The sequence below is a fragment of the Mustela lutreola genome, chromosome 16 (assembly GCF_030435805.1).
Source record: "Mustela lutreola isolate mMusLut2 chromosome 16, mMusLut2.pri, whole genome shotgun sequence".
Classification (NCBI taxonomy): domain Eukaryota; kingdom Metazoa; phylum Chordata; class Mammalia; order Carnivora; family Mustelidae; genus Mustela; species Mustela lutreola.
This window is the reverse complement of record NC_081305.1, coordinates 47,551,622-47,575,646: the sequence shown is the minus strand read 5'-3', so window position 1 is coordinate 47,575,646 and position 24,025 is coordinate 47,551,622. Positions and strand designations below refer to the sequence as shown.

The 24,025-nt window shown below is 47.2% G+C and overlaps 2 protein-coding genes across 2 annotated transcripts; both read right to left on the bottom strand.

Annotated features, from left to right (window-relative positions):
* Positions 1-5,849: 5,849 nt before the first annotated feature.
* LOC131818180 (zinc finger protein 252-like) lies at positions 5,850-9,262 on the bottom strand. Its single transcript, XM_059152425.1, is given in 2 exon segments — positions 5,850-8,319; positions 8,322-9,262. Coding segments are annotated over 2 exon segments (1,398 nt in total). The 5' UTR covers positions 9,049-9,262; the 3' UTR covers positions 5,850-7,648.
* Positions 9,263-15,487: 6,225 nt separating this feature from the next.
* Positions 15,488-18,676, bottom strand: LOC131818204 (zinc finger protein 92-like). The gene is made up of 2 exons (XM_059152467.1): positions 18,438-18,676; positions 15,488-16,072 (listed from the first exon to the last, which is right to left on the bottom strand). Exons 1-2 carry the CDS (start codon positions 18,468-18,470, stop codon positions 15,728-15,730), a joined length of 378 nt encoding a protein of 125 aa, XP_059008450.1. The 5' UTR covers positions 18,471-18,676; the 3' UTR covers positions 15,488-15,727.
* Positions 18,677-24,025: the final 5,349 nt, after the last annotated feature.

Below are 24,025 nucleotides of genomic sequence, written 5' to 3'. Positions count from 1 at the left end.
GCTTCTTCTTTCCAACTTGTCTGTTGACTCAGATGAAGACCTCGCTGGCAAGGCATGCACTGATGGGAACCAAAACTACCCCCTCAAGGACTTTTTGCCCTGAGCCAGCAAGTCCCCACTCATGACTGACTCCAGGACAATGATCTGTTTGACTTTCACTGCCTTCCTGCGTGTACTCACCCACCTTGGCCCCACATTTTCCTTCTACAAACCCGGAAGCATTCTCCGCTCATTGGAGACAATCTCTGAGCGGTTTGGCCATTGTCTTCTCTGTGCTGGGCTTGCTGAGATGCCTTTTTGCTTTACCACCTCTGCTTTCTCTGTTTGGATTTCTGCACCAGGAAGTGGCCAAACCTAGTCTGTCTGGGACCCCCAGGATAAGTGCTCTTGCACCCCTGTGCCCCAACCCCTACAACAAAGTTGTAATTTGTTTGGGTTTTTTTTTTTAAAGATTTTATTTATTTGAGAGAGAGAGAGCACAAGCAGGAGGAGGGCTAGTGGGAGAGGGAGAGGCAGACTCCCCACTGAGCAGGGAGCCCAAGGCAGGGCTCTATCCCAGACACCCAGATCATGACCGGAGTCTAAAGGCTTAATTGACTGAACCACCCAGGTGCCTCAAAGTCATAATTTGTTGAAAAACCTGCACCTGACATTTTCCCCCATTAAGATAACTGTGGACAACCTAATCCTCTGAGTTTAGGCCAGACTTGTACTCACATCAGCACCAAAGCGGTCACAATGGTGCATGCAAGAGGAACAGAGGACTCACCTGCAGACTCTGCTGTGTCCCTGAGGGGCAAAGGAGGGCCAGGGTAGAGCACTGACTTAAGAATTGATGGTGGGGTGTGCCTGGGTGGCTCAGTGGGTTAAGCCGCTGCCTTCGGCTCAGGTCATGATCTCAGGGTCCTGGGATTGAGCCCCGCATCAGGCTCTCTGCTCAGCAGGGAGCCTGCTTCCTCCTCTCTCTCTCTCTGCCTGCCTCTATGCCTACTTGTGATTTCTCTCTGTCAAATAAATAAATAAAATCTTTAAAAAAAAAAGAATTGATGGTGGGAACGTCCTCTCCAGTGAAGTACAGGTACTCAACCCAGATGGCCCTTTCAGTAACTTCCAAATGTCTCCTCTGTCTCTGCCCTCCAAACTGGCATCAGGCCCCGCTGCAGGCCCCTTCCTGGCATGTCCTCCGAGATGAGACCATGATCCCACATGTGTCCAGGGGTGGGAGGAGGAGTTAAGGCTTCCACAGGTTGCCACACACCTAACCTATGGACCTTCTTACTTCTGGTAGAGGCCCTCCTTCAGGTGGAGAGGGACTCCTGAATCCACCTCCGATCCTCTGGGTGAGGCCCACCGAGGAGAGAATCCCCATCTTTTCCGGGACAGGCCCCACCCCACCTGGTTCCCAGTCCTTCCTGGCCGGGGGAGGCTGGAGGGGCCCAGTGCCCTCAGCCCCTCCCTGGCCCCAGCCCACTTTCCCTGAGACAGATGCCTGGGAACACAGCCCACAGTGGCAGCGAGATGCAGGAATGTTGACTCTTTGGGGACCCGCAGCCAACTATTACAGAAAGAGAAGGAATTACATCACTTGGAGGCTGAGGTTCCATGGTGAGAATCTCCGAAGAAGTGACTCTGAACTGAGTGGGTGGACACGATAACCCTGTTGCTACTAAGGTGAGACGAAAGCTCACCAGTCACCAGTCTGGATGTTCAGGGACGTCCCTCCCCTCTGGCCTGTCAGGGTTAACGTCTCCTGCCTGTGAGGCTCCTGCAGACCTCCAGCCAACTCCCAGCCCCCACAGCCGCTGTATGTCTCGCCTTGTCACATCTCCTGCACATGCCAAGGTTTAGTTTTCCTCCAAACACCCAAGTACAGTTTTTCAGCACCTACTCTGAGCACATCGCTCTCACCATGGGAGAATTTACACTCTAGAAATTGGCAAACGCTACAAAGCTGGGATGGATTGTTTTTCTGAATGCCTGGACTTAGAAAATGATGACATAATGGAATGAATGTGCCCTAGACTTAAACATGTAAGGTGTTTTGGTCCAGGACAATGGGTAGGCCACAAAAACCTAATGTACTTAATGAAAAAATAGCCTTTTAGTATTACCATGACACTACAGAGAAAAATGTAACACCAGGTAAGAATGAGAAAAACTCTAACATTTTTTTGTTTTTGTTGTGTGCCTGGCTTATTTGTAATTGAAAAAGAACTGGCCAGGGCGCCTGGGTGGCTCAGTGGGTTAAAGCCTCTGCCTTCAGCTCAGGTCACAATCTCAGGTTCCTGGGATCGAGCCCTGCATCAGGCTCTCTGCTCTGTGGGGAGCCTGCTTCCCCTCTCTCTCTCTGCCTGCCTCTCTGACTATTTGTGATCTCTCTCTGTCAAATAAATAAATAAAATCTTTTAAAAAAAAAAAAAAAAGAAAAAGAAAAAGAACTGGCCATAACCACATCAAAGAAAGTAGGCAAGTGAAACAAACAGCAATTGTATGAAAGAAGACATACAGGTGGTAAAGAAACTCATGAAATAATGGTGAAAAGTCAGAAATCCCTAGGAAATGCAATTACAACATAGTACTGCACACATACTAAAAGGGCTGACATTAGACGTCCTATGAAGTACTGGGAGCGGCTGGAAAACTAGAACTCTCATACACACCTGGTGGGAATGCAACAGCGAACAGTTTGGAACTCATGGCACCCCTTTGGCACTTTCAGGAAAATGTTAACACTCGCCTACCTGTGCCTAGTCATTGTGCTTTGAGTTTTAACAGAAGTGAAATGAAACAGTTATCTGCATAAGGAACTGAAAGACCCCTCCCCGGGAAGATAGATAAGATAACTAACCGCTTGTTTGCTTTTCTGTAAGCTTGTTTGCTTTTCTGTAAACCGCTGGCTTTTAGATACCCGGGAAGATAGATAGGATAACTAACCGCTTGTTTGCTTTTCTGTAACAGCTTGGCTACTAAGGCATGACACTTAACTCCTGTTTGAACAAGATACCCTCCCCTAATAGCCGGGGCATGGTCACGTAGGCAAGGGGGCTGCATGGTCATGTAGGTCACGTAGACAGGGGGCTGCATAGTCAGGTAGGCAGGATGTCTTTCTGCTGAGTAATAAGGTTAAACTTCCCCTCTTTGTTTCCCCTTCCCGCCTTTCTCTTCGCGCGAGGGGGTCTTCCAGGGCCAATCCACTAACACCAAGTATGCCTTTTTCAAAAGTTCAAACTGTCCACCAATCAGTTGCACCCCACCCAAAACTTGTTTGTACCTGTCTATAAAAATCCTGCACCACCCCAGCCAGGTGTGCTCAGCTAGCAGGAGCTGCTGACCACCCGCAGGCGCGCGCTGACCACCCGCAGGCGCCTGCGTAACAATAAAGAACCTCTTGCTGATTGCATCCAGTGGCAGTGTTGGATTCTTGGGTAAGGGGATCCGCGGGTCTTTCAGAACTATAATGAAAGTATATAGAGGGATTTGTTTGTGAAAGAAAACACTGGAAAATAACCCAAATGCCCAAACAGATGAAGACATCAATAGTGGTATACATCCAGAGAAGAAAACAATACTGTTGAATATAAGGGACAGACCTGCAAAATGACCTCTGAGCCTTCAGACCAAACAAAAAGGCTGAAAAGTCCACCTGGCGGAGAAATGGTTTATTTATGGAATTTGGGACAGAAGATGATCTTGAGCAACCTTAACAGGAGTAGGACTCCGTACCACCTCCTCCAGAAAGATCTGCGTTCTTAGCCCTAGAGGCTGGGAGTACCTGGGAGACTACCTAGGAGGAGGATGGTTCAGAACAAGTGTCTGCTAGTCCTTCAGGATTCCAACAAGTATGCTGGCTGGGAGGGGCCACAAAAGCTACATCCGTAGAAGATAAATTCTCCTTTGTCTTTATCCTTTTTCCTCCTGCACCACTATGGCCTTGACATGTAAGCACCACAGAGGACAAAAGAATTCAGAGACTTGGATTATTTTATGACAGTGACCTCAGCCAACCAGGATATGTGTGTGTGAAAGTGGAGAATTTCTATGCACACTGATCCTTCCCAGCCAGTCACTGCAACATCTGAGGGCATACTTTTTTAAGAAATACATACCACTTAGGTGGCTGGTGTCTCCTCTACTCCCTAGTTACCCAATCATCTAGATTACCAATTACAGTCCCCTTGCCCCTGTACAGTTCCAAGTGGAAACTGCACAGCCAGTCACAAGGCTCCTGTGAAGGATGTGGGTAGAGATTCCACTCAACAGTGCCCGGCAGCCTGGGCTATCCGCTGTGGACAAGCAAAATATTCTTGTTTCTACAAGCACTGGAGAAGGTCTCAAGTGCTCCCTCTTCACGGTGACCTCTGGGCACACAAAGCTTCCTGGCACCCAGACCACAAAACCCAGATGTGGATCCAAGGAGGCTGTATTAGCTAGAACTGATGTTAACATGGTACTACACTCCGGGTGACCAGACAAGAGAAATTTATTTCACCCCAATCTGGAGTCTCGAAATTGAACATGAGGTGTCAGCTGGGTTAGTTTCTTCTGGGGCCTCTCTCCTTGGCTTGCAGATGGGGATTCCGTGTCCGCCCATGGTCATCCCTGGGTGCCAGATTCCTCATCTCTTCTCAGAGCATCAGCCATACTGCATGAATCCATCCTAATAACCCATTTCAACCTCATCATGTCTTTGAAGATGCTCTAACTGTGGTCATGTTGTGAGGTACTGGGGTTACCACATTAAGTGTAGGGTATAGAAATCTCCCCATAACAAAGGTCTTGAGGTTTTTTTTTAAAGTGAAATGTATCACTTTTTTAAAAGACTTTATTTATTTGACAGAGATCACAAGTACGGAGAGAGAGAGAGAGAGAGGAAGCAGGTTCCCTGTTGAGCAGAGAGACCAGTGTGGGGCTCGATCCCAGGACCCCGGGATCATAACTGGAGGCAAAAGCAGAGGCTTTAACCCACTGAGCCACCCCGGCACCCTGGTCTTGAGTTTTTTTTTTTTTTTTTTTTTTTTTTTTTTTAAGATTTTATTTATTTATTTGACAGAAATCACAAGTAGATGGAGAGGCAGGCAGAGAGAGAGAGAGAGAGAGAGAGGGAAGCAGGCTCCCTGCTGAGCAGAGAGCCCGATGTGGGACTCGATCCCAGGACCCTGAGATCATGACCTGAGCCGAAGGCAGCAGCCTAACCCACTGAGCCACCCAGGCGCCCTGGTCTTGAGTTTTAATACAAATTAAAGCCCAAGTTGGAGAGCAGAACTGACCTATGTATTACTTATTTGCAGACATCCTCTCTGAGACACAGTAAGTTTGACGTTGCAATGAAATCTGTTCACTCACTGGCAGAGCCCAATTCCAACTTCAAACCCTTCGTCAGAGTGATTTTAACACCTAAGACCAATGGTAATTGTAAGGACCTATTTAGCAAGACCCTTTCATTAAAGTTAAGCTGCCCCTGCTCCCCTTCCCCCAGGGGACTTACTTAAAAACAAGTCCCGGAAACCAGCTCCAGGTAACAAAGCCCAGATACATGGGTGGGTCAGGCCAGGTGGAGACATCGGTCAGTGGGGGGTTGCATACTGTCTCCCTAGCTACTAACGAGTATGGTCCCCGGCCCTTTGGGAGCCTTTTTGGTGCCAATCCTAATTAAGGTGTGATAGGCTGGTTCAAATGTCTACTAGGGTAAACTGTAATTCAATTGGTCACCTAGCATCACTGTGGAGTTTCCTGTATGTGTTAAAATCTCATTGGCCACCTCTGGGTGGCCAGGCCCCACAGCATGGCCTTTGCCCTTAAAAGGTAGTCTGTGTGGGGCTAAAAAAAAAAATCTTTTTTTTTTTTTTAAAGATTTTATTTATTTATTTGACAGAGAGAGATCACAGGTAGGAAGAGAGGCAGGCAGAGAGAGAGAGGAGGAAGCAGGCTCCCCGCTGAGCAGAGAGCCCGATGCGGGACTCGATCCCAGGACCCTGAGATCATGACCCGAGCCGAAGGCAGCGGCTTAACCCACTGAGACACCCAGGCGCCCCAAATAAATAAAATCTTAAAAAAAAAAAAAAAAAAAAAAACAACTAATCGCAAAACAGAGAAGGGTCGCTCTCTCTTGTAAGAGGTGCAGCCCCCAACGTTCAGTTAGATTCTTGACGCCTGGCGCAAAATAAAGCTTTGCTTGACCTTTGCTTTGTATCAGTCTCACTCCTTTAACCACGGACCCATTATTGGGGCATAACAGTAATTAAACACAAAGGCCTTTAATGCATAAGCGAGAGCAACACACAGCACCCATTTCTTGCGTTACTGACTTAGAAGCTGCAAATATTTATCACAAAACTCAGGAGACCAACAAGGTCCCTAAATCACTTAGTCTTTCTCTGCAAAACATCATCCAGAACTCAAGAGGTATGGAGGGTCAACACTGGGTCATATCCATGCACTAACTTAGACGGCACTGAGGAGATCTCAGTACACATCATGTCCACCAGCGAATGACAAAGTGAAGTGGTCAGCATCACTAAGCCGGGTGGTGACAGATGTTCATTATTGGGACCATACAGATGACAGAGGTGAAATGACTTGTCACAAAATCTGGCAGGGACTCCAGCAATGACCTTGGACACATCAGAACATACAATACAACTTCTGAACATTTCCCAAATAGTTGGAATTTCGGGAAGTAACTCCGCTGTGGATGTGCAGGTGAACAAAGCTGAATTCAGGAAGGTGGCTGCCTCGTAAGGTTCTCTGCAGCATAATTACACGAAAGAAGGAAATACCATGTTCTCTACCATTTTAAAGTCTTTCTGCAGTGTGAACTCTCAAGTGTAGAATGAAGACAGATGTCTGGCTAAAGGACTAGTGTCCTTCAGCTCACCCATGTGGTCATGCTCCGAGGTGACCTCCGATTTTTATGAAAAAGTATTTTGCCCAAAACATTACCTACACTATTCACGTGTTTCTTAGCTCAGGCTGCTCTAACAAAATACGATATACAGGGTGGCTTGTAAGCAACAAAAATTTCTCACTTCTGGAGGCTGGCTATCTCCCATTACATTCTCCATATAGCCTGGTTTTGTCTCATAAGGACCAGCTTCCTGATTTATAGAAGATCTCAAAGGGTCCTCACACAATTGACAGGGGAAGCAGGCTGTCTCAGAATACTTCCAATACATTAACACCATTCATTAGGAATTGACATACATGATCCATTCTAGTTATCAATTACCTCCCAAAGACATCATCTGCTACTCCTACTGCATTAGAGGACAGGAGTCAACATAGCAACATTACAGAACAGAACCCTTTAGTTCATGTTTTCACCCACCCAGACTTTATCTACTGTGTACTTTCTCATGCTGAATGAGACTGGAAATTTAGCTGAAAGATTCCCCACCTCCTAAGGTCTTTTTCCAGTGTGAACTCTGTGATGATAACTGAGCGCACCATAACTGAAAAAAAAAATTCCCACATTCACAGCAAGCATAAGGCCTTTCTCCTGTGTGAATTCTCTGGTGTTGAATGAAGGCTGACTTGTACTTCAACAATTTCCCACATTCATTGCACTTGTAAGGCTTTTCACCTGAGTGAACCTTTATGTGTACATTCAGGGTTATTTCTTTGGAAGAAGGATTTGCCACATTCACTGCACTCATAAGGCCTTTTTCCAGTGTGAAGTCTCTGGTGAGAATGGAGGAGAGAATGAGAAGTGAGAAGTGAAAGATTTCCCACATTCACTGCACTTATAAGGCCTTTCTCCAGTGTGAACTCTCTGGTGATCACAGAGATAAAAACTACAAGTAAAAGATTTCCCACAATCACTACAATCATAAGGACTTACTGCAAGGTGACTCTGACGATGATACCAGAGGGCACGGCTAGAACTAAAAGATTTCCCACATTCACTGCACAGATAAGGTTTTTCTCCTGTGTGAATTCTCTGGTGTTGAATGAACGCTGACTTATAGTTGGAAGATTTCCCACATTCATTACATTTGTAAGGCCTTTCACCTGAGTGAACCTTGATATGTACATTGAGACTACTCCTTCGGGAAAAGGACTTGCCACATTCGCTGCATTTGTAAGGCCTTTCACTATTGTGAACTCTCTTGTGAGAACGAAGGTGAGAAGCAGTGGTAAAAGATTTCCCACAGTCACTGCACTCATATGGCCGTTCTCCAGTGTGAACTCTCTGGTGGGAATGAAGGGCAGATTTCAAAGTAAAAGATTTCCCACAATCACGGCATTCATGAGGATGGTCTCCAGTGTGAATTCTCTGGTGTTCAATGAATGTTGACTTACACTTCAGTGATATCCCACACCATTACACTTGTAAGGCTTTTCACCTGAGTGGACCTTTAGGTGCACGCTCAGGCTATCTTTGGACACAGACTTGCCACATTCACTGCACTCATAAGGTCTTTCTCCAGTGTGAACTCTCTGGTGATCACGGAGGACAGACCTTGTGGTAAAGGATTTCCCACATTCACTGCACTTATAAGGCCTTTCTCTAGTGTGAACTCTCTGGTGACAATGAAGGACAGAACTAGTGGCAAAAGATTTCCCACATTCACTGCACTCATAAGGCCTCTCTCCTGTGTGAATTCTCTGGTGTTTAATCAATGTTGACTTACATTTTAAAGATTTCCCACATTCATTACACTTATAAGACTTTTCACCTGAGTGAATCTTTATGTGTACTTTGAGAATATTTCTTCGGACAAAGGACTTGCCACATTCACTGCATTCATAAGGCCTTTCTCCTGTGTGAACTCTCTGGTGTTTAATCAAAGTTGACTTCCACTTAAAAGATTTCTCACATTCATTACACTTATAAGGCCTTTCACCTGAGCGAATCTTTACATGTACTTTGAGGCTATACCTTCGGACAAAGGACTTGCCACATTCACTGCACTTATAAGGCCTTTCTGCTGAATGAACTCTCTGGTGAGCACGGAGAATCAAACTAGTGGTAAAACATTTCCCACAATCACTGCACTCATACAGTCTTTCCCCTGTGTGAGTTCTCTGATGATGTGAGAGGGCAGACATAGAGGGAAAAGACTTTGCACAGCAACAACACTTATATAACCATTCTCCAGACTGAATCCTATGATAATCAACACAGAGCTACTGCTAACAGATTTTGCACACCCGCTACAAACATAACTTTTCCCTCCACTGTGCCATCTCTGGGGATGAAGGAGGACAGACTTGTGGCCTAAGAATCTCCCACATTTGCCGCACGTGTACTGCCTGGATCCACTGTGAGTCCTTCCATGTTGACTGTGGGTTGACCTCTGCCAAACTGATTTTCCGTATTTCCCAAACTTACAATGTCTTTTTCCAGTATGGTATCTCTGGTATATGGCAAATAAGGACTTGTACCTGAAAATTTTCCCCCATACACTGCACACAAAGGACTGTCCTCCAAGTGGACACCCTGGTCGCGTGTATCTGTGTGTTTGGGACCAAAGGCGTTCTTGCATCCTCCCCAAGCGCCACGACTGCTTCCACGCTGTAATGTTGCCCTGCACTGGGGGATCGTGTGTGGCTTCTCCCCAGTACGAGTGGCCTCTTGCCCCAGATGCCCAGAGCCAGACAGTAAGTCCTTCTCAACCTCTCCACAGGTAAAGGGCTTTCCCAAACCATCGAATCCCCAGCTCTTGACAACAGAGGCCCTGTCCACACGGCTTCTGAATGGTTTTGCTCCCACGGGCTGCTCCTGCTCTAACTTCACAGTGAAAGAAAATCGTTTCCTGCAGGCCCCACACCTCAACCGTTTCTGACTGTTTTCTTTCCCCTGGAGCTCAGCCAAGTGGAAAATATCTCTCAAGACAGGACCACACATCTGACAGGGGTGGGTCTTCCGGGAAGACAGAGCAGCCCTGGGCGTTTTGGTCTGGGACACACCTATAGAAGTGCTCTGTGCAAAGGGGGCCTCCTCATCTTCAGCTCCACAGCAGCAACCTGAAGGCAGAGAAATGCTGGTAAAACATGTGCTGGCTGTAGCGTGGGGTGAACCCATCATACACGCATCTGTCTCACAGGGGCACAAGTGTATAAGATGCTTTTCCAGCAAAGGAGATGCAATTCATTTGAAGGAGTGCTTGCTGTACATTACTGGGCCCCAAAAGTTGTTGAGAGCACACTAGAAGGACAAAAAACTAGGGTATGACACAAGGAGGAGAGCCATGGTTTAAATCTTACTTCTTGTCACACAAGTTTGTGTAGGACCAGTTCTGCTGGCATTATTTGTCTAAGTACAAGGCTGCAGGAATAAATAAATCTGATGATCTTCAATGTCAGTTTAAGGACATGTGAAGGGGGTGCCTGGGTGGGTCTGTCTGTTAAGCATCTGCCTTCAGCTCATGTATGATCCCAAGGTTCTAGGATTGAGCCCCACATCAGGCTTGGGGCTCACAGGGAAGCCTGGTTCTCCCTCCCTCTCTCTCTCTCTGCCATTCCCTTTGCTCATTCTCTCTCAAATTAGTACATAAAATCTGGTTTACGAAATTTAAAAAAAAATAAAGATGTGAGTATCTCATGGTAAAACGTTTGGGGGTGAATGCTGGGGTACACACAAAGCAGTGAGAGTAAGAGGTGAGACACGGAGGCCTGAGAAGCACTGATGATGTCGTGGAATTACCACTGGAGTCGAACCCAGAATCCACAAACTGTCAACAGTAAGAAGGAGAGATGGAGGTAAGATGGGGCCATCAGCATTCACACCAAACTCTGGTTAAACAAACAAAGGTGCCCAGTATGGTCTGAAAACAGTGCTGATATCACACATTCCCCACTTCTATTCCCCAGTGAGTATATCTGGTCATGCTGGAGTATGGCCATACTATGACACACAAAGGACTCCTCCCTTTAAGCCTTCCTGAGCAACTACAAGATGCCAGGAAGATAGAAATAATGAAGGAAAACCAAACTGTCCCAGAGCTCGGGACACTTCAGACACAGGAAAACATCTTATGTGACTGACGTCAGCAGGGTGGGATAATAGAAGATACCATTCTTTTTTTTTAAGATTTTATTTATTTTTTATTTGTGAGAGAGACAGAGAGAGAGCGAGCACGCACGAGTGCACAAGCAGGGCAGAGTGGCAGACAGAGGCAGAGAGAAAAGCATATTCCCTGTAGAGCAAGGAGCCCAATGCAGGACTTGATCCCAGGACCCTGGGATCATGACCTGAGCCAAAGGCAGCAGCTTAACCGATTGAGCCACCCAGGTGTCCCTAGAAGATACCATTCTTCACCCCGAAAAAAATCAATTCAACTGTTGTCTCTGAATGGCATTCCCTCAGAGGGCGCAACAGCGTCACTAAGACTGAGCAGTACACAGTGGAGGTTAAAAAGGCACAAGCACACAGAAAAGACGACTGCAGACTGCTACCAGAGACATGGGGGGTGGCTAAGAAATAAGGGCTGAGATTATCTCTGTCAGCCACACGGTGCGTGCTATGCAGACCCTGCTCAGCAGAGCCTTCAGCTTCCTGCTCCACAGGGGACACTGGAACACCTGCCACCAAGTCAACCAAAGCCTAAAGCCCAAGCAATATTCAGAAAGATCAAAGCTGAAGGCAGCATATTTTAGATTTCAAACTACATTACAAAGCTACTGGATTCAAAATAATAGCACACTGGCTTAAAAAGAGTTCAAGGGAACAAAATATAAATTCCAGAAGTAAACATTCGTATATACAGTCAACTAATCTTTGGCAATTATGCCAAAGGGATATATGGGAAGAATAATCTATTTAATAATGTTGTGAAATCGGGACGCCTGGGTGGCTCAGTTGGTTAAGCGGCTGCCTTCGGCTCAGGTCATGATCCCAGCGTCCTGGGATCGAGTCTCACATCGGGCTCCTTGCTCAGCAGGGAGCCTGCTTCTCCCTCTGCCTCTAGCCTGCCACTCTGTCTGCCTGTGCTTGCGCTCTGTATCTCTCTCTCTCTAACAAATAAATAAAAAATCTTTAAAAAAAAAATAATAATAATGTTGTGAAATCTACCCAGAGTCCCAGGGGGCACATTTGGTTGAACTTCAACTTCAGTGAGGTCAAGATCTCAGGGTCATGAGAGCAATCCTGCATCTGTCAGCTTAGAGCCTGCTTGGGACTATCTATCTCCCTCTCCCTCTGCCTTTCCCCGCCATTATCTCTGTCTCTCTGTAAAATAAATAAATGTTTAAAATACTGTTTTGAAGGGCACCAGGGTGGCCCGCTGTTGAGCACCTGACTCTTGGTTTCACCTCAGGTCATGAACTACCAGTTTTGAGATAAAGCTGGCACCGGACTCCACGCGCACTGCTGAGTCTGCTTTGGATTCATTTTCCCTCTTCCTCAGCCCCTCTCTGCTTGCTCTCTCTCTGAAATAAATAAATAAATAAATCTTTAAAAATAGTAATAAAATATTGCTGTGAAATTTAAATATCTAAATGGAAAAACAATGAAACTTGATCCCTATCCTTTAATACACATGGAAATGAAGTTGAAATTGACTAAATACTTAAACATACGACCTTTAACCCTAAAACTCCTAGAAAAAAAAAAAAAGCCCCCTTAACCTTATTCCTCCCAGTGATTTTTTTTTTTAAGATTTTATTTATTAATTTGACAGAGAGAAATCACAAGTAGACAGAGAGGCAGCCAGAGAGAGAGAGAGATAGGGAAGCAGGCTCCCGCTGAGCAGAGAGCCCGATGCGGGACTCGATCCCAGGACCCTGAGATCGTGACCTGAGCCGAAGGCAGCTGCCTAACCCACTGAGCCACCTAGGCGCCCCTCCCAGTGATTTTTTGAATAGGACATCTAAAACATACTCAACAAAAGCAAAAAACTACAAGTACCACCATACCAAATTGAAAAGTTGTGTCACAGCCAGTGACACCCACAAAAATGAAAAGGATTTACAAGTGGCTAACACATGCTCACAATCACAAATCTTCAGGTAAATGAAAACCAAAACCATGGGAGCCTAGGGGGCTCAGACAGTTAACTGTCTGCTTTTGGCTCAGGTCATGATCTCGGGGTCCTGGGATCAAATCCGATGTAGGGCTCCCTGCTCACTGGAGAGTACTACCTCTCCCTCTATCCCTCCTCCCCGCTCATGCTCTTGCTCTCTCAAGTAAGTATCTTAAAAAGCCAAACCAAAATACCACAAAACCACAAGATATCACCTTGTACCTATTAACATGGCTATTACCAAAAAGACAAGTAACGTGCTGGTGAGGACGTGCAGAAGAAAATGACATTGGAATACTACTGCTGCTGGGAAGGTCAAGAGGGAAGTCATTATGGAAAATATGAGGGAGGGGCGCCTAGATGGCTCAATGGGTTAAGCCTCTGCCTTCAGCTCAGGTCATGATCTCATGGTCCTGGGATGGAGCCCCGCATTGGGCTCCTTGCTCAGCGGGGAGCCTACTTCTCCCTCTCCCTCCGTATGCTTACTTGAAATCTCTGTCAAATAAATAAATAAAATCTTAAAAAAAAAAAAAAAAGAAATATTAGGGAGACCCACCAAAATCTGAAAATATAATTGCACTACAGTCTACCACTGCCATTTCTAGGTATGTATTCCAAAGAAACAGAATCAGTATCTCCACAACCAATCCGAGCATGAATATCCACTGCAGTACTATTCACAAAGACAACATATGGACATATCAGTAGATGTGTATGAGCGTTTAAAGCGACAAAGAAGGGATGCCCTGGCTAGCTTAGCTGGTAGGGCATCCAACTCTTGATCTCAGGATGGTGAGTTCAAACTCTAGACTGGGTATGGAGTCTATGTAAGAAAACAAAATAAAAAAAAAATAAATTGTATTTAAATGAAAAAATAAAGAGACAAAGAACAATTAGGACACACGCGTACATGGGCAGGAATATTCAGCCATAAAAAAGGCAACATTGGCCTTTCCACAGACAAACCTGGAAAACATTATGCAGGGCTAAATCAGCCCCGCAGCAACATACAAACCTTGTATGGTACCACTTATATGAGCATTCCTTAAAAGAGAAAGAAATCAAACTCACTGATACAGAAAATAGAAAGCCAGAAGCTAAGGACTGAGGGAAGTGGGGCAATGCCAGTCAGGGATACACACATCCACTGACAAGATGAGTAAGTACAACAGGTTGATTATAAATGTTAGTATTGTATTCTATACTTGAAATTGGCTAACAGGGTAGATACTAAGTTTCTGAACGACCACCAACAAAAAAAGTAATTATGTCAAGTGACTGTGTGTTTTAATTTCACTTTGTTAATAATCCTATAAAGTAGGGGTGCCTGGGTACTGCACTAGTTCTAGCACCCCACTCATGGTTGTGGCTCAACTTGTGATGTCTGGGTTGTGATACTGAAGCCCCGCCGCAGGCTCCACTCTCAGGAATGTCAGCTTGGGATTTTCTCTTCCTTTCCCCTCCACTCTACTTGTGCACATGTGCACATAAACTCTTGTGCTCACTCTCTCTCAAATACATGAATAAAAAAGAAATTAGGGTGCCTGGGTGGCTCAGTTTTTGAGCATCTGCCTTTGGCTCAGGACATGATCGCAGAGTCCTGGGATGAAGCCCTGCACTGGGCCCCTTCCTTCTCCCTATCTCACTCGCCCTGCTTGTATTCCCTCTCCTACTTTTTCTCAAAATTAATAAATAAAATCTTAAAAAAAAGAAAAAGAAAGAAAGAAATCTTACAGTAATCTGTTTAAAAAATTTTTTAAAAGATTTTATTTATTTATTTGACAGACAGAGATCACAAGTAGGCAGAGAGGCAGGCAGAGAGAGAGGAGGAAACAGGTTCCCTGCTGAGCAGAGAGCCCGATGCGGAGCTCCATCCTGGGACCCTGGGATCATGACCTGAGCCAAAGGCAGAGGCTTTAACCCACTGGCCACCCAGGCGTCCCCTTTTTTTTTTTTTTTTTAATTACACTAATCTCAATGTATATCAATTTATCATGTAATCAAATTTCAATAATATAATCTTATTGGTCAATCATACCTCAACAAAGCTCATGGGATAGGGGCAGGTGGAAGAAGAGATGTAAACACTACTAAAAAAACCAAACAGGACAGGGGCACCTGGGTGGCTCAGGGGGTTAAAGCCTCTGCCTTCAGCTCAGGTCATCATCCCAGGGTCCTGGGATCAAGCCCCACATTGGGCTCTCTCTGTGGGGACCCTGCTTCCTCCTCTCTCTCTGCCTGCCTGTCTGCCTACTTGTGATCTCTGTCAAATAAATAAATCAGGGGCACCTGGGTGGCTCAGTGGGTTAAGCTGCTGCCTTCGGCTCAGGTCATGATCTCAGGGTCCTGGGATCAAGTCCCGCATCGGGCTCTCTGCTCAGCAGGGAGCCTGCTTCCTCCTCTCTCTCTCTCTCTGCCTGTCTCTCTGCCTACTTGTGATCTCTCTCTGTCAAATGAATAATAAAAAATCTTTAAAAAAAAATAAAAAATAAAAAATAAATAAATCAATCAATCTTCAAGAAAAAACCAAGAACAATACAGGGCAGTCTTGATTAGTAACCCATGGTTCACATAAGCAGTAAACATGTACATGCCTCCAATTTCAGGCACAGGCAGGCACAGGGAAATGTCACTTAAGGGAGGGGTCAAAACCTAGGCCATCGATGAGTCATGGACCTAGATACAGGGTCCCAGCCAAGGAAAGGGCAAGCAAGGTGCATTCCATCAGCCTCAATGCAGGACCACTGACCTGCGATCTTAGCCGATCAGGGCTCAGCACAGCGGGTACTGGGGCTGCGGGCAGACAGAAGGGCACACCAACAACTCAGGGCCAGCAACAAAAGCAACTGCCCAGAAAGCTGGGGAAGCACGCAGTGAACACAGTCCACACCAGAGAAGCACAAACCCTCCCCTGGAGAATGGATAAGGGGAGTCCGCAGGATACAGAGTCCAGAGCAGGTCAAGGGGACGATGAGGGCCTTATCCAGTGACGATACAAGTGCAAAGTTCTCCAGCATCACATGGTGGTACAGCCGTCTCTGAGCCTCATCAAGAAGCCTCCACTCCTTCCAGGAGAAGTACACGGCCACGTCCTCAAAGGTCACACCACACTACCATGAAAGGAATACATGGAACCCTGAGCATTCTCTCTCTGAGAACCCACCAGCTTTGCAACCCACACACCCACCCCAGTCTCTCCTGCCAGCCCAGCTCCCCTCCTCAGATAATACCAGGTCCTGGTGCCTCTAATGCTGTTCTCCTCTCACCTTCCCACCAATCACTGTTCAGTGCTCAGCAATAACACGCAGGGGACACATGGAAGCAATGTGGCCTGCAAGTCCCATCCCCCTGCCAGGATATTCCCATGGAGTCTCCCAGGTCATGCCCTCAAGATAGCCAATTATAGGCCCTGCTCTGCCGGGAAGTCTTCAATACCAGGACCCTGAGGCCCTTAGCTCACACTTCCTCTCCAGGTCTACATGATTCTGTAGACTGTACCTTTCTCATGTCTTCAGACCCCACAGATGAGAGCCCACACCTTCCAAAGGATTCTCCCTTGACTCACACTTGTCCTGGTCACTTGACAACCAATAGATGTGTGACAAACACAAAGAGGTTCCACTACCACCCCAGTACTCCCATGGATCCCAACTGAGGGAAAGCCTCAAATGCTGCTGAGAAGTCTCCTCGCCTACCTCTAATCCTCTCTGCAGTACAACACTCACAACCACTGTCAACCTAGGATCCTCCTACACCATCTTCTACTTCTCTGCTGCCCATGCCGGCCCTCGACACTCAGGAACCAACCATTCTCTACTGAACCTTCGTGAAAACCCCAGCACTAAGGGTCTCCTTGCCAGGCACACAGAACCACAAATCACATTTGCCCCAGACCTTTTCTGGCACGAAGACTCTGAAACACCCCAGACACGGTAAAAGCTGACCACAAAATTCTGCTGCAGCCCTAGAACACGGAAGAGAGAACAGCCCCAGTCTCACTGTCATCTTGTCTCAATTTTCAATGTCCTCAGCCATCTCTTCCAATCATCCCAAGCAACCTTGGCCATCATCAGCCAGATCTTTCTCTCTCCTTCACCCATGGTGACAATGCCGGACCACCACCACCACATGCTGCCCAAGACAACCATTCTTCCACACAACGTAGTAGGATACTGAACCTACTAGCAGCTTTGTCATTACACTCTGTGTTCCGTTCCTAAATGTGATCCAAATCTCCACCCGGGTCCACATCACAGCCATCACTTTTCAAACCCTCCATCGGAAACTTTCCCTACTGTCCCAAGCTTTGCCATCCAGCTCCCTAGTTATTCCATGACTCACACTTCTCTGACACATCTGAGATTGTAAACAATGTCAAAACAATGTAGGACATCCCCCAGAAAAATCAACCTACCTACCTTTAATCCAGTTAATGGGAGCTTCCGTTCGTTCAGCTACTAGGAACTGTGAAAATCACTAACTGCAAACTTCACTAAAATGGAGTCAGGAGGTTGCAGCAGAGGGAGCTCTCAGGCACTGTCACAGTGATCAACGGCAAACGGAAGAGGAAGACAGTGACTTGACCTGGAATGGGCACACTCCTTCACTAGCACAGATCCAGAAAGACAGTCTTTCCCGATCACCCACCCAACAGTCAGCCACCGGGAAGACACGACTCCTACCTTACTCCCGTCGCCTCAATGTTGGTAACAGCCTTCCCGACTTCGCCCCTTCCCCCATAAAAAGCATGACCTCCCTCCTCTTCTCCGCACTGGCTACTGCTTTGACTCGGGTTCTTCGGTCCCAATCGCTGTTCCCTGTCGCTCCCACAGAAACAACATCTCTGCGAGTAAAGTGTCTGCAGTTTTCTCTTCAAGCGTCACCGACCAAAAGCCCCGGGGTTCCCCTCACTACCCCCCCCCCCCGTTCTCATCTCCCCTGCGACACCCACAATTCGCCTCAGCCCTTCTCCGAAAACAGACCAACAGCAGCCGGTTCTCCAACATCCAGGGCGGACACGGCGGCGGTCCGGGCCACTACCAGCGACCACCGGGAGTCCCTCCTGCTGCGCGCCCTGCCTGCGCGCTCACCCCCGGCCGCTGCGCTTCTCCGCGGCCCAAGAAAGCTCCCTGACACCCGGGTTAGACCACCTTCCCTCACCTCCAGCAGACACGGCCTCGGCAGACAGCGACCGCGCGGGCCTCACCCGCCGCGCCGCACACTGCTCCGGACATAACCAATGCAGCCGCGCTGTCTCCCTCTGGTGGCGCGGGCCCCCTGCAGCTCCCGTCCCGGCGGCCCCTCAGCCCCGAGCCCGCTCCCGGACACAGCCCGCCGGCGCTCCCACACGGGCCCTCGCCCACCGGCGCCTCCCTGTCCCGGACACCGGGGCCTGGGCCGCAGGGCCGCGAGCAGGCGCCCCGCGCTCGGGCCTTTGGGGCGTGGGGAGGGGGGCCGGCGAGGACAAGCATTTACCTCAGCCGAGTCCCTGGGCGCGGCCGCCGCCATCGGACTCCGTGCGCCGGCAGCGGGCCGGAGGGGAGCGGACACCCGGCCTGAACTGTGTGCGGCGGGGACCACGCCTCCCGTCGCGTCTTCACGACCAGTCACCCAGACCCTGAACCCGCGTTCCGGAACCTGAAGAGAAGAGCAGACGCTAAGAAAGATAAATACATACACAGCAGGGAACGTAGACGGAAGTCCCGCCCCCAGCGCATGCACCCGCCTAAGAGTGCCGCGTCCTGTTCCCTCATTGGCTCTGCGTTCTCCCGGCAAGGGCTCTTCCGGGTGGTGTGACTTCCAGAGCTCCCGGGTCTGGGGTTGGGCGTCCTCCACCGGGAATAAGGGAGCTTTGGTTTCGTGGCACGCTTAGGGATGCTGGGAAGTGAGGCTCCTACCCACAGGGACTTGCGTTGCTCCTCGTCAAAGGCGGAAAAGAGCCCTTTTTTCAGACTCTATGACGGTCAGTTTCCCAGGTAGAAAACTATTATTTTAGGTGCTTCCAGATTCTTTTACTGATTTAAATAGGATATCATTTCGTACAGCGCTTCCAAAAGAAATGGCTTGTGCGTAGCTAGAAAGATGTTGTTCATTGAATACTTCCACCCTGAAACATTGAGTCAGTTTTGGACTGGTTAGGAAGAATTCAAAAAAGTTCCTGTTAAAAAACAAAAATTCAGGGGCGCCTGGGTGGCTCAGTGGGTTAAGCCTCTGGCTTCGGATCAGATCATGATCTCGGGGTCCAGGGATGGAGCCCCACATCGGGCTCTCTGCTCAGTGGGAAGCCTGCTTCCCCCTCTCTCTCTCTGCCTACTTGTGGTCTGTCCGTCAAATAAATAAAATCTTTTTTAAAAAATTTAGCCCAGGGACGCCTGGGTGGCTCAGTTGGTTAAGCAGCTGCCTTCGGCTCAGGTCATGATCCCAGGGTCCTGGGATCGAGTCCCCACATCGGGCTCCTTGCTCGGCAGGGAGCCTGCTTCTCCCTCTGCCTCTGCCTGCCTCTCTGTCTGCCTGTGCTCACTCGCTCTCTCTCTCTCTGACAAATAAATAAAATCTTTAAAAAAAAAAAATTTAGCCCAGTACGTTGTAAACTGTTGGCTTTATTCATCCATTTGCGGATTGGGCAGTATTCCATCTGGCAAGTAGAGGGGAGCTCCAAAGCACTACAGGAAAGGAAAGGTTTTTAAAGGTTGGACAAGAATATCATAAACAGATAAAAAGGGATTATGTCAGATGAGGTCACCTTACTGTAGGAATGAGAGAGTCTTGTTAGAATCCCTCATCTTTCTTTGAGGGGGTGGAGAGACCCCATCTATGTAGATTGTCTTTTTGGTACTAACCAGAAAATCCCTGAATGGGCTCATAAACGATTTCTGGGGGAAGTTAAAAGGGCAGTGTGCTTTGGTATTATGCCCTGGTTTGATGACATGGTCTAGCCGAAGTGACTGCATTTGGGCCAATGGTTTCCTCTTTCACACCCCTTAGAGGTCTGTTGACATTTAAGGACAAGGATGGTAGGTCACACTGAATTTCAAGGACAGTGATGCAGTTAGCCTCTGGTTCCACACTAAAACTCTCTTGCCTGTATTATGATTGTGTCCCATCTATTGAGGAACATTTTTTTTTTTTAAGATTTTATTTATTTATTTATTTGACAGGCAGAGATCACAAGTAGGGGGAAAGGCAGGCAGAGAGAGAGAGGAGGAAGCAGGCTCCCTGCCGAGCAGAGAGCTCCATGTGGGGCTCGATGCTAGGACCCTGGGATCATGACCTGAGTCAAAGGCAGAGGCTTTAACCCACTAAGCCACCCAGGCGCCCCAATTGAGGAACATTTTTTTTTTAAAGATTTTTATGTATTTGTTAGAGAGAAATTGCACATAAGCACAGGGAGCAGCAGGCAGAGGAAGTAGCTGAGCAAGGAGCCCAATGAGGGACTGGATCCCAGGACCCTGGGATCATGACCTGAGCTGAAGGTAGATGCTTAACCAACTGAGCCAACACTTTTATCCATATATTTCCATGTACTCAATTCCTTTCAGGAGTCTGATATCATCCCAAACATAGTGCATTTTAACCAATGCTGTTTTGGGTACTGAACACTTGTTGCCATTTGCAGTTGGAGCAAGTGTGCAAAGGGAGAATCTGAGCCCTAAAATAAAGGGTTATATGGGGGTGCCTGAGTGGCTCAGTGGGTTAAGCCTCTGCCTTCAGCTCAGGTCATGATCTCAGGGTCCTGGGATTGAGCCCCACATCGGGCTCTCTGCTCAGCGGGGAGCTTGCTTCTCCCTCTCTCTCTGCCTGCCTCTCTGCCTGCTTGTGATCTCTTTCTCCATCAAATAAATAAATAAAATCTTTTTTCTTTTTTTAAAGGGGGTTATATGAACCCGATGAACTCACCTCCTTGCTGGGAACTGGCTCTTCTTTCTTGAGGCACTGGCATTAGTGTCACTTTAGGAATTGAAGTTATCTCCAAAAACAGTGGTGAAATGCACATTTTGGGAAGCATTTCATAACATTTATTGAGCTATGCACATTTTGGGAAGCATTTCATAACATTTATTGAGCACTTCAAGACAGTGGCAGGGTAGCTATGGGGAAAGCCACATTCCATCTTCCTACACATTGATAAAAGCTTAGAAACAATCATAATCTCAGAGTACTTTTTAAAATATATTTTATTTATTCATTTGACAGACAGAGATCACAAGTAGGGAGAGAGGCAGGCAGAGAGAGGGGAGGAATCAGGCTCCCTGCGGAGCAGAGAGACGGATGCGGGGCTTGATCCCAGGACCCTGGGATCTTGACCTGAGCTGAAGGCAGAGGCTTTAACCCACTGAGCCACCCAGGCGCCCCTCAGAGTACTTTTAGAAGAAACCTTAAGAAGTGGGAAAGGATAGAATCAAACTGAGCACGTGACTCTGCTAGACTAATGTGGCTGGTCATTCTGTGGCTTTTATCTCCAAATTTTGACCTTTTCATTCTTGAAAGTATTGAACAATGCTGCTGTCATCCTTCAAAGTAAACAACCAGTCATTTTACTAGCAAATTGAGTTTATTCAGGAATGACAGAAGAATTTCAGGACAGCAGGGCAAATCACAAGCAAGTCTGAAGATATAGAAGGAAAGTCAGCTTTTATGAGGGTTTAAGAGAAGCATGGAGAGGTTTGCTCTCAATAAAGGTTTATTGAAAAAAATGAATTTCTAGTTGTGACAATGTTTCATTGGCTGTGTGGTGGCCCTGGTTAGTGTGTGGTTGCTGGGGAACCATCCTTTTGGTTCAAAGCAGATTAAATTCCTACTGAGAAAGCAACCTCCCTTGTCAAGTAAAAATAATATTGCTATTTCCGGCTGCTTATTCATTCCTCCCTGTGTAAATGCTCCATTTTATTTTTTTAATAGTTCTTATTTATTTATTTGGGCGAGAGAGAGAAGTGGGGGAGGGGAGAGGGAGAGACAGGGGCTAGATCTCACGATCCCAAGTTCATGACCTGAGCCAAAATCAAGAGTCAAATGCTTAAGACTGAGCCACCCAGGTGCCCTATTAAAGGTCCATTTTGAATGTGGTTTCCTTCACTAATTTTAACACCACTTTGGAGACTTAAGGAGGAAATTTATGATACCCAGAACAGTTAAAATGAGAGGGAAATTGAAATGTCATGTTTAGGGGCACCTGGGTGGCTCAGTAACCTGGACCAGTTAAGTGTCTGCCTTGGGCTCAGGTCATGACCCTGGGGTTCTAGGACCAAGCCCTGTGTCAGGTTTCCTGCTCAGTGGGGAATCTGCTTCTCCCTCTCCCCCACCCCTCCCCCTGCTTGAGCTCTCTCTCTCTCCCTCTCTCAAATAAATAAAATCTTAAAAGAAGAAATCTTCTTTTAAGATTTTATTTATTTATTTGAGAGAGAGAGGTCACAAGTAGGCAGAGAGATAGGCAGAGAGACGGGGATGCAGGCTCCCCGCTGAGCAGAAAGCCCGATGCAGGGTTCGATCCCAGGACCCTGAGATCATGACCTAAGCTGAAGGCAGAGGCTTAACCCACTAAACCACCCAGACTCTCCCCCTCTCCCTCTCTCAAATAAATAAAATCTTAAAAAAAAAAAAAAGAAAAGAAATGTCAAAAAAAAAAAAAAGAAAAAGAACTGTCATGTTTATTCACTGTTCTAACAAATGTGCACTGAGCACATACTGTTCTAACAAATGTGCACTGAGCACATACTCGTGTCTCAGGAGCTCTAGTATAGGAGAAATTCAGGCACAAGACAAGCAGTCCTGCCTTCAAATGCCTTGTATTATGCTCAAGGAAAACTCAGGAAAAAGGAAAGCAGAATTACTGTTATAGTCTATGTTAGAATGAGGTAGGTACAATGGAAACAAGGAGCACACTTGCACACTTGCTCCAACTGCAAATGGCAATGATTTTGTGAAAAAAGGAGTCCAGGTATAATAACCAACTGGGCAGAAAGGAAGCCCTCGTTAATAACAGCATCACTGAACAAGGATGAGTCCTGCAGTTTTTATTTTTATCAGCTGAAAATTTCAAAGACCTTATTTGTGCAAACACCAAATGCATTCAGATGGCTCCAAACCAAATTAGGTAAAGGCTTTTGTAGACCAGAAGGGAAAGCAAAGCAATACGTTATGTGACTGCCTATTGCTTAAGGAATTGTCTTACTTGGAAAACCAGGTGACTGTTTTGTGTGTATGTGTTTTAGGTAGGCTCCATGCCCAGCACGGAGACCAATGTAGACAGCTTTGCATGACTGGGCATTTGTAGGTCTCACCATTTACGCACTTACAAGACTTTGCTCCAGGTTGGGTTTCAGTTTGCCTCTGTAGGTGTAGAGCATCGGAGCCACTGGCATCTAACGGCCTCTTTGCTGATTTGCAGTTCCAAGCAAAAGAAGCCAGTGGCTGGTGGCTTCCTATGGCCTCTCTGCCCTGGAGACCCTGGGACTCCAGCCCTTTAAGCTTTTACCCTGCTTGGCTCACTGCAGAGGCACTCAACAGGTGTGCTTGAGAACCCTTCGCTCTGCTGCTCCTCACAGAGTCCCTGTACTGGAGCGTGCAGGGAGGTAGCCTGGCCTTCCCGGAAAAACTGGTTTTCAGTTTCACCTCTGCCCTGTCCTCTCCATCAGCTTTACCTCAGCTCATTGGAAATGCTCATTCTCAGGCACCTGGGTGGCTCAGTGGGTTAAGCCTCCGCCTTCTGCTCAGGTCATGGTCTCAGGGTCCTGGGATCGAGGCCCACATCGGGCTCTCTGCTCAGCAGGGACCCTGCTTCCCCCGCTCTCTCTGCCTACTTGTTATCTGTCAAGTAAAAATCTTTTTTTTTTTTAAAGATTTTATTTACTTATTTGTCAGAGAGAGAGAGAGAGAGAGAGCAAGCACAGGCAGACAGAGTGGAAGGCAGAGGCAGAGGGAGAAGCAGGCTCCCTGCGGAGCAAGGAGCCCGATGTGGGACTCGATCCCAGGACGGTGGGATCATGACCTGAGCCAAAGGCAGCTGCTCAACCAACTGAGCCACCCAGGCGTCCCTGTCAAGTAAAAATCTTTAAATTAAAAAAAAA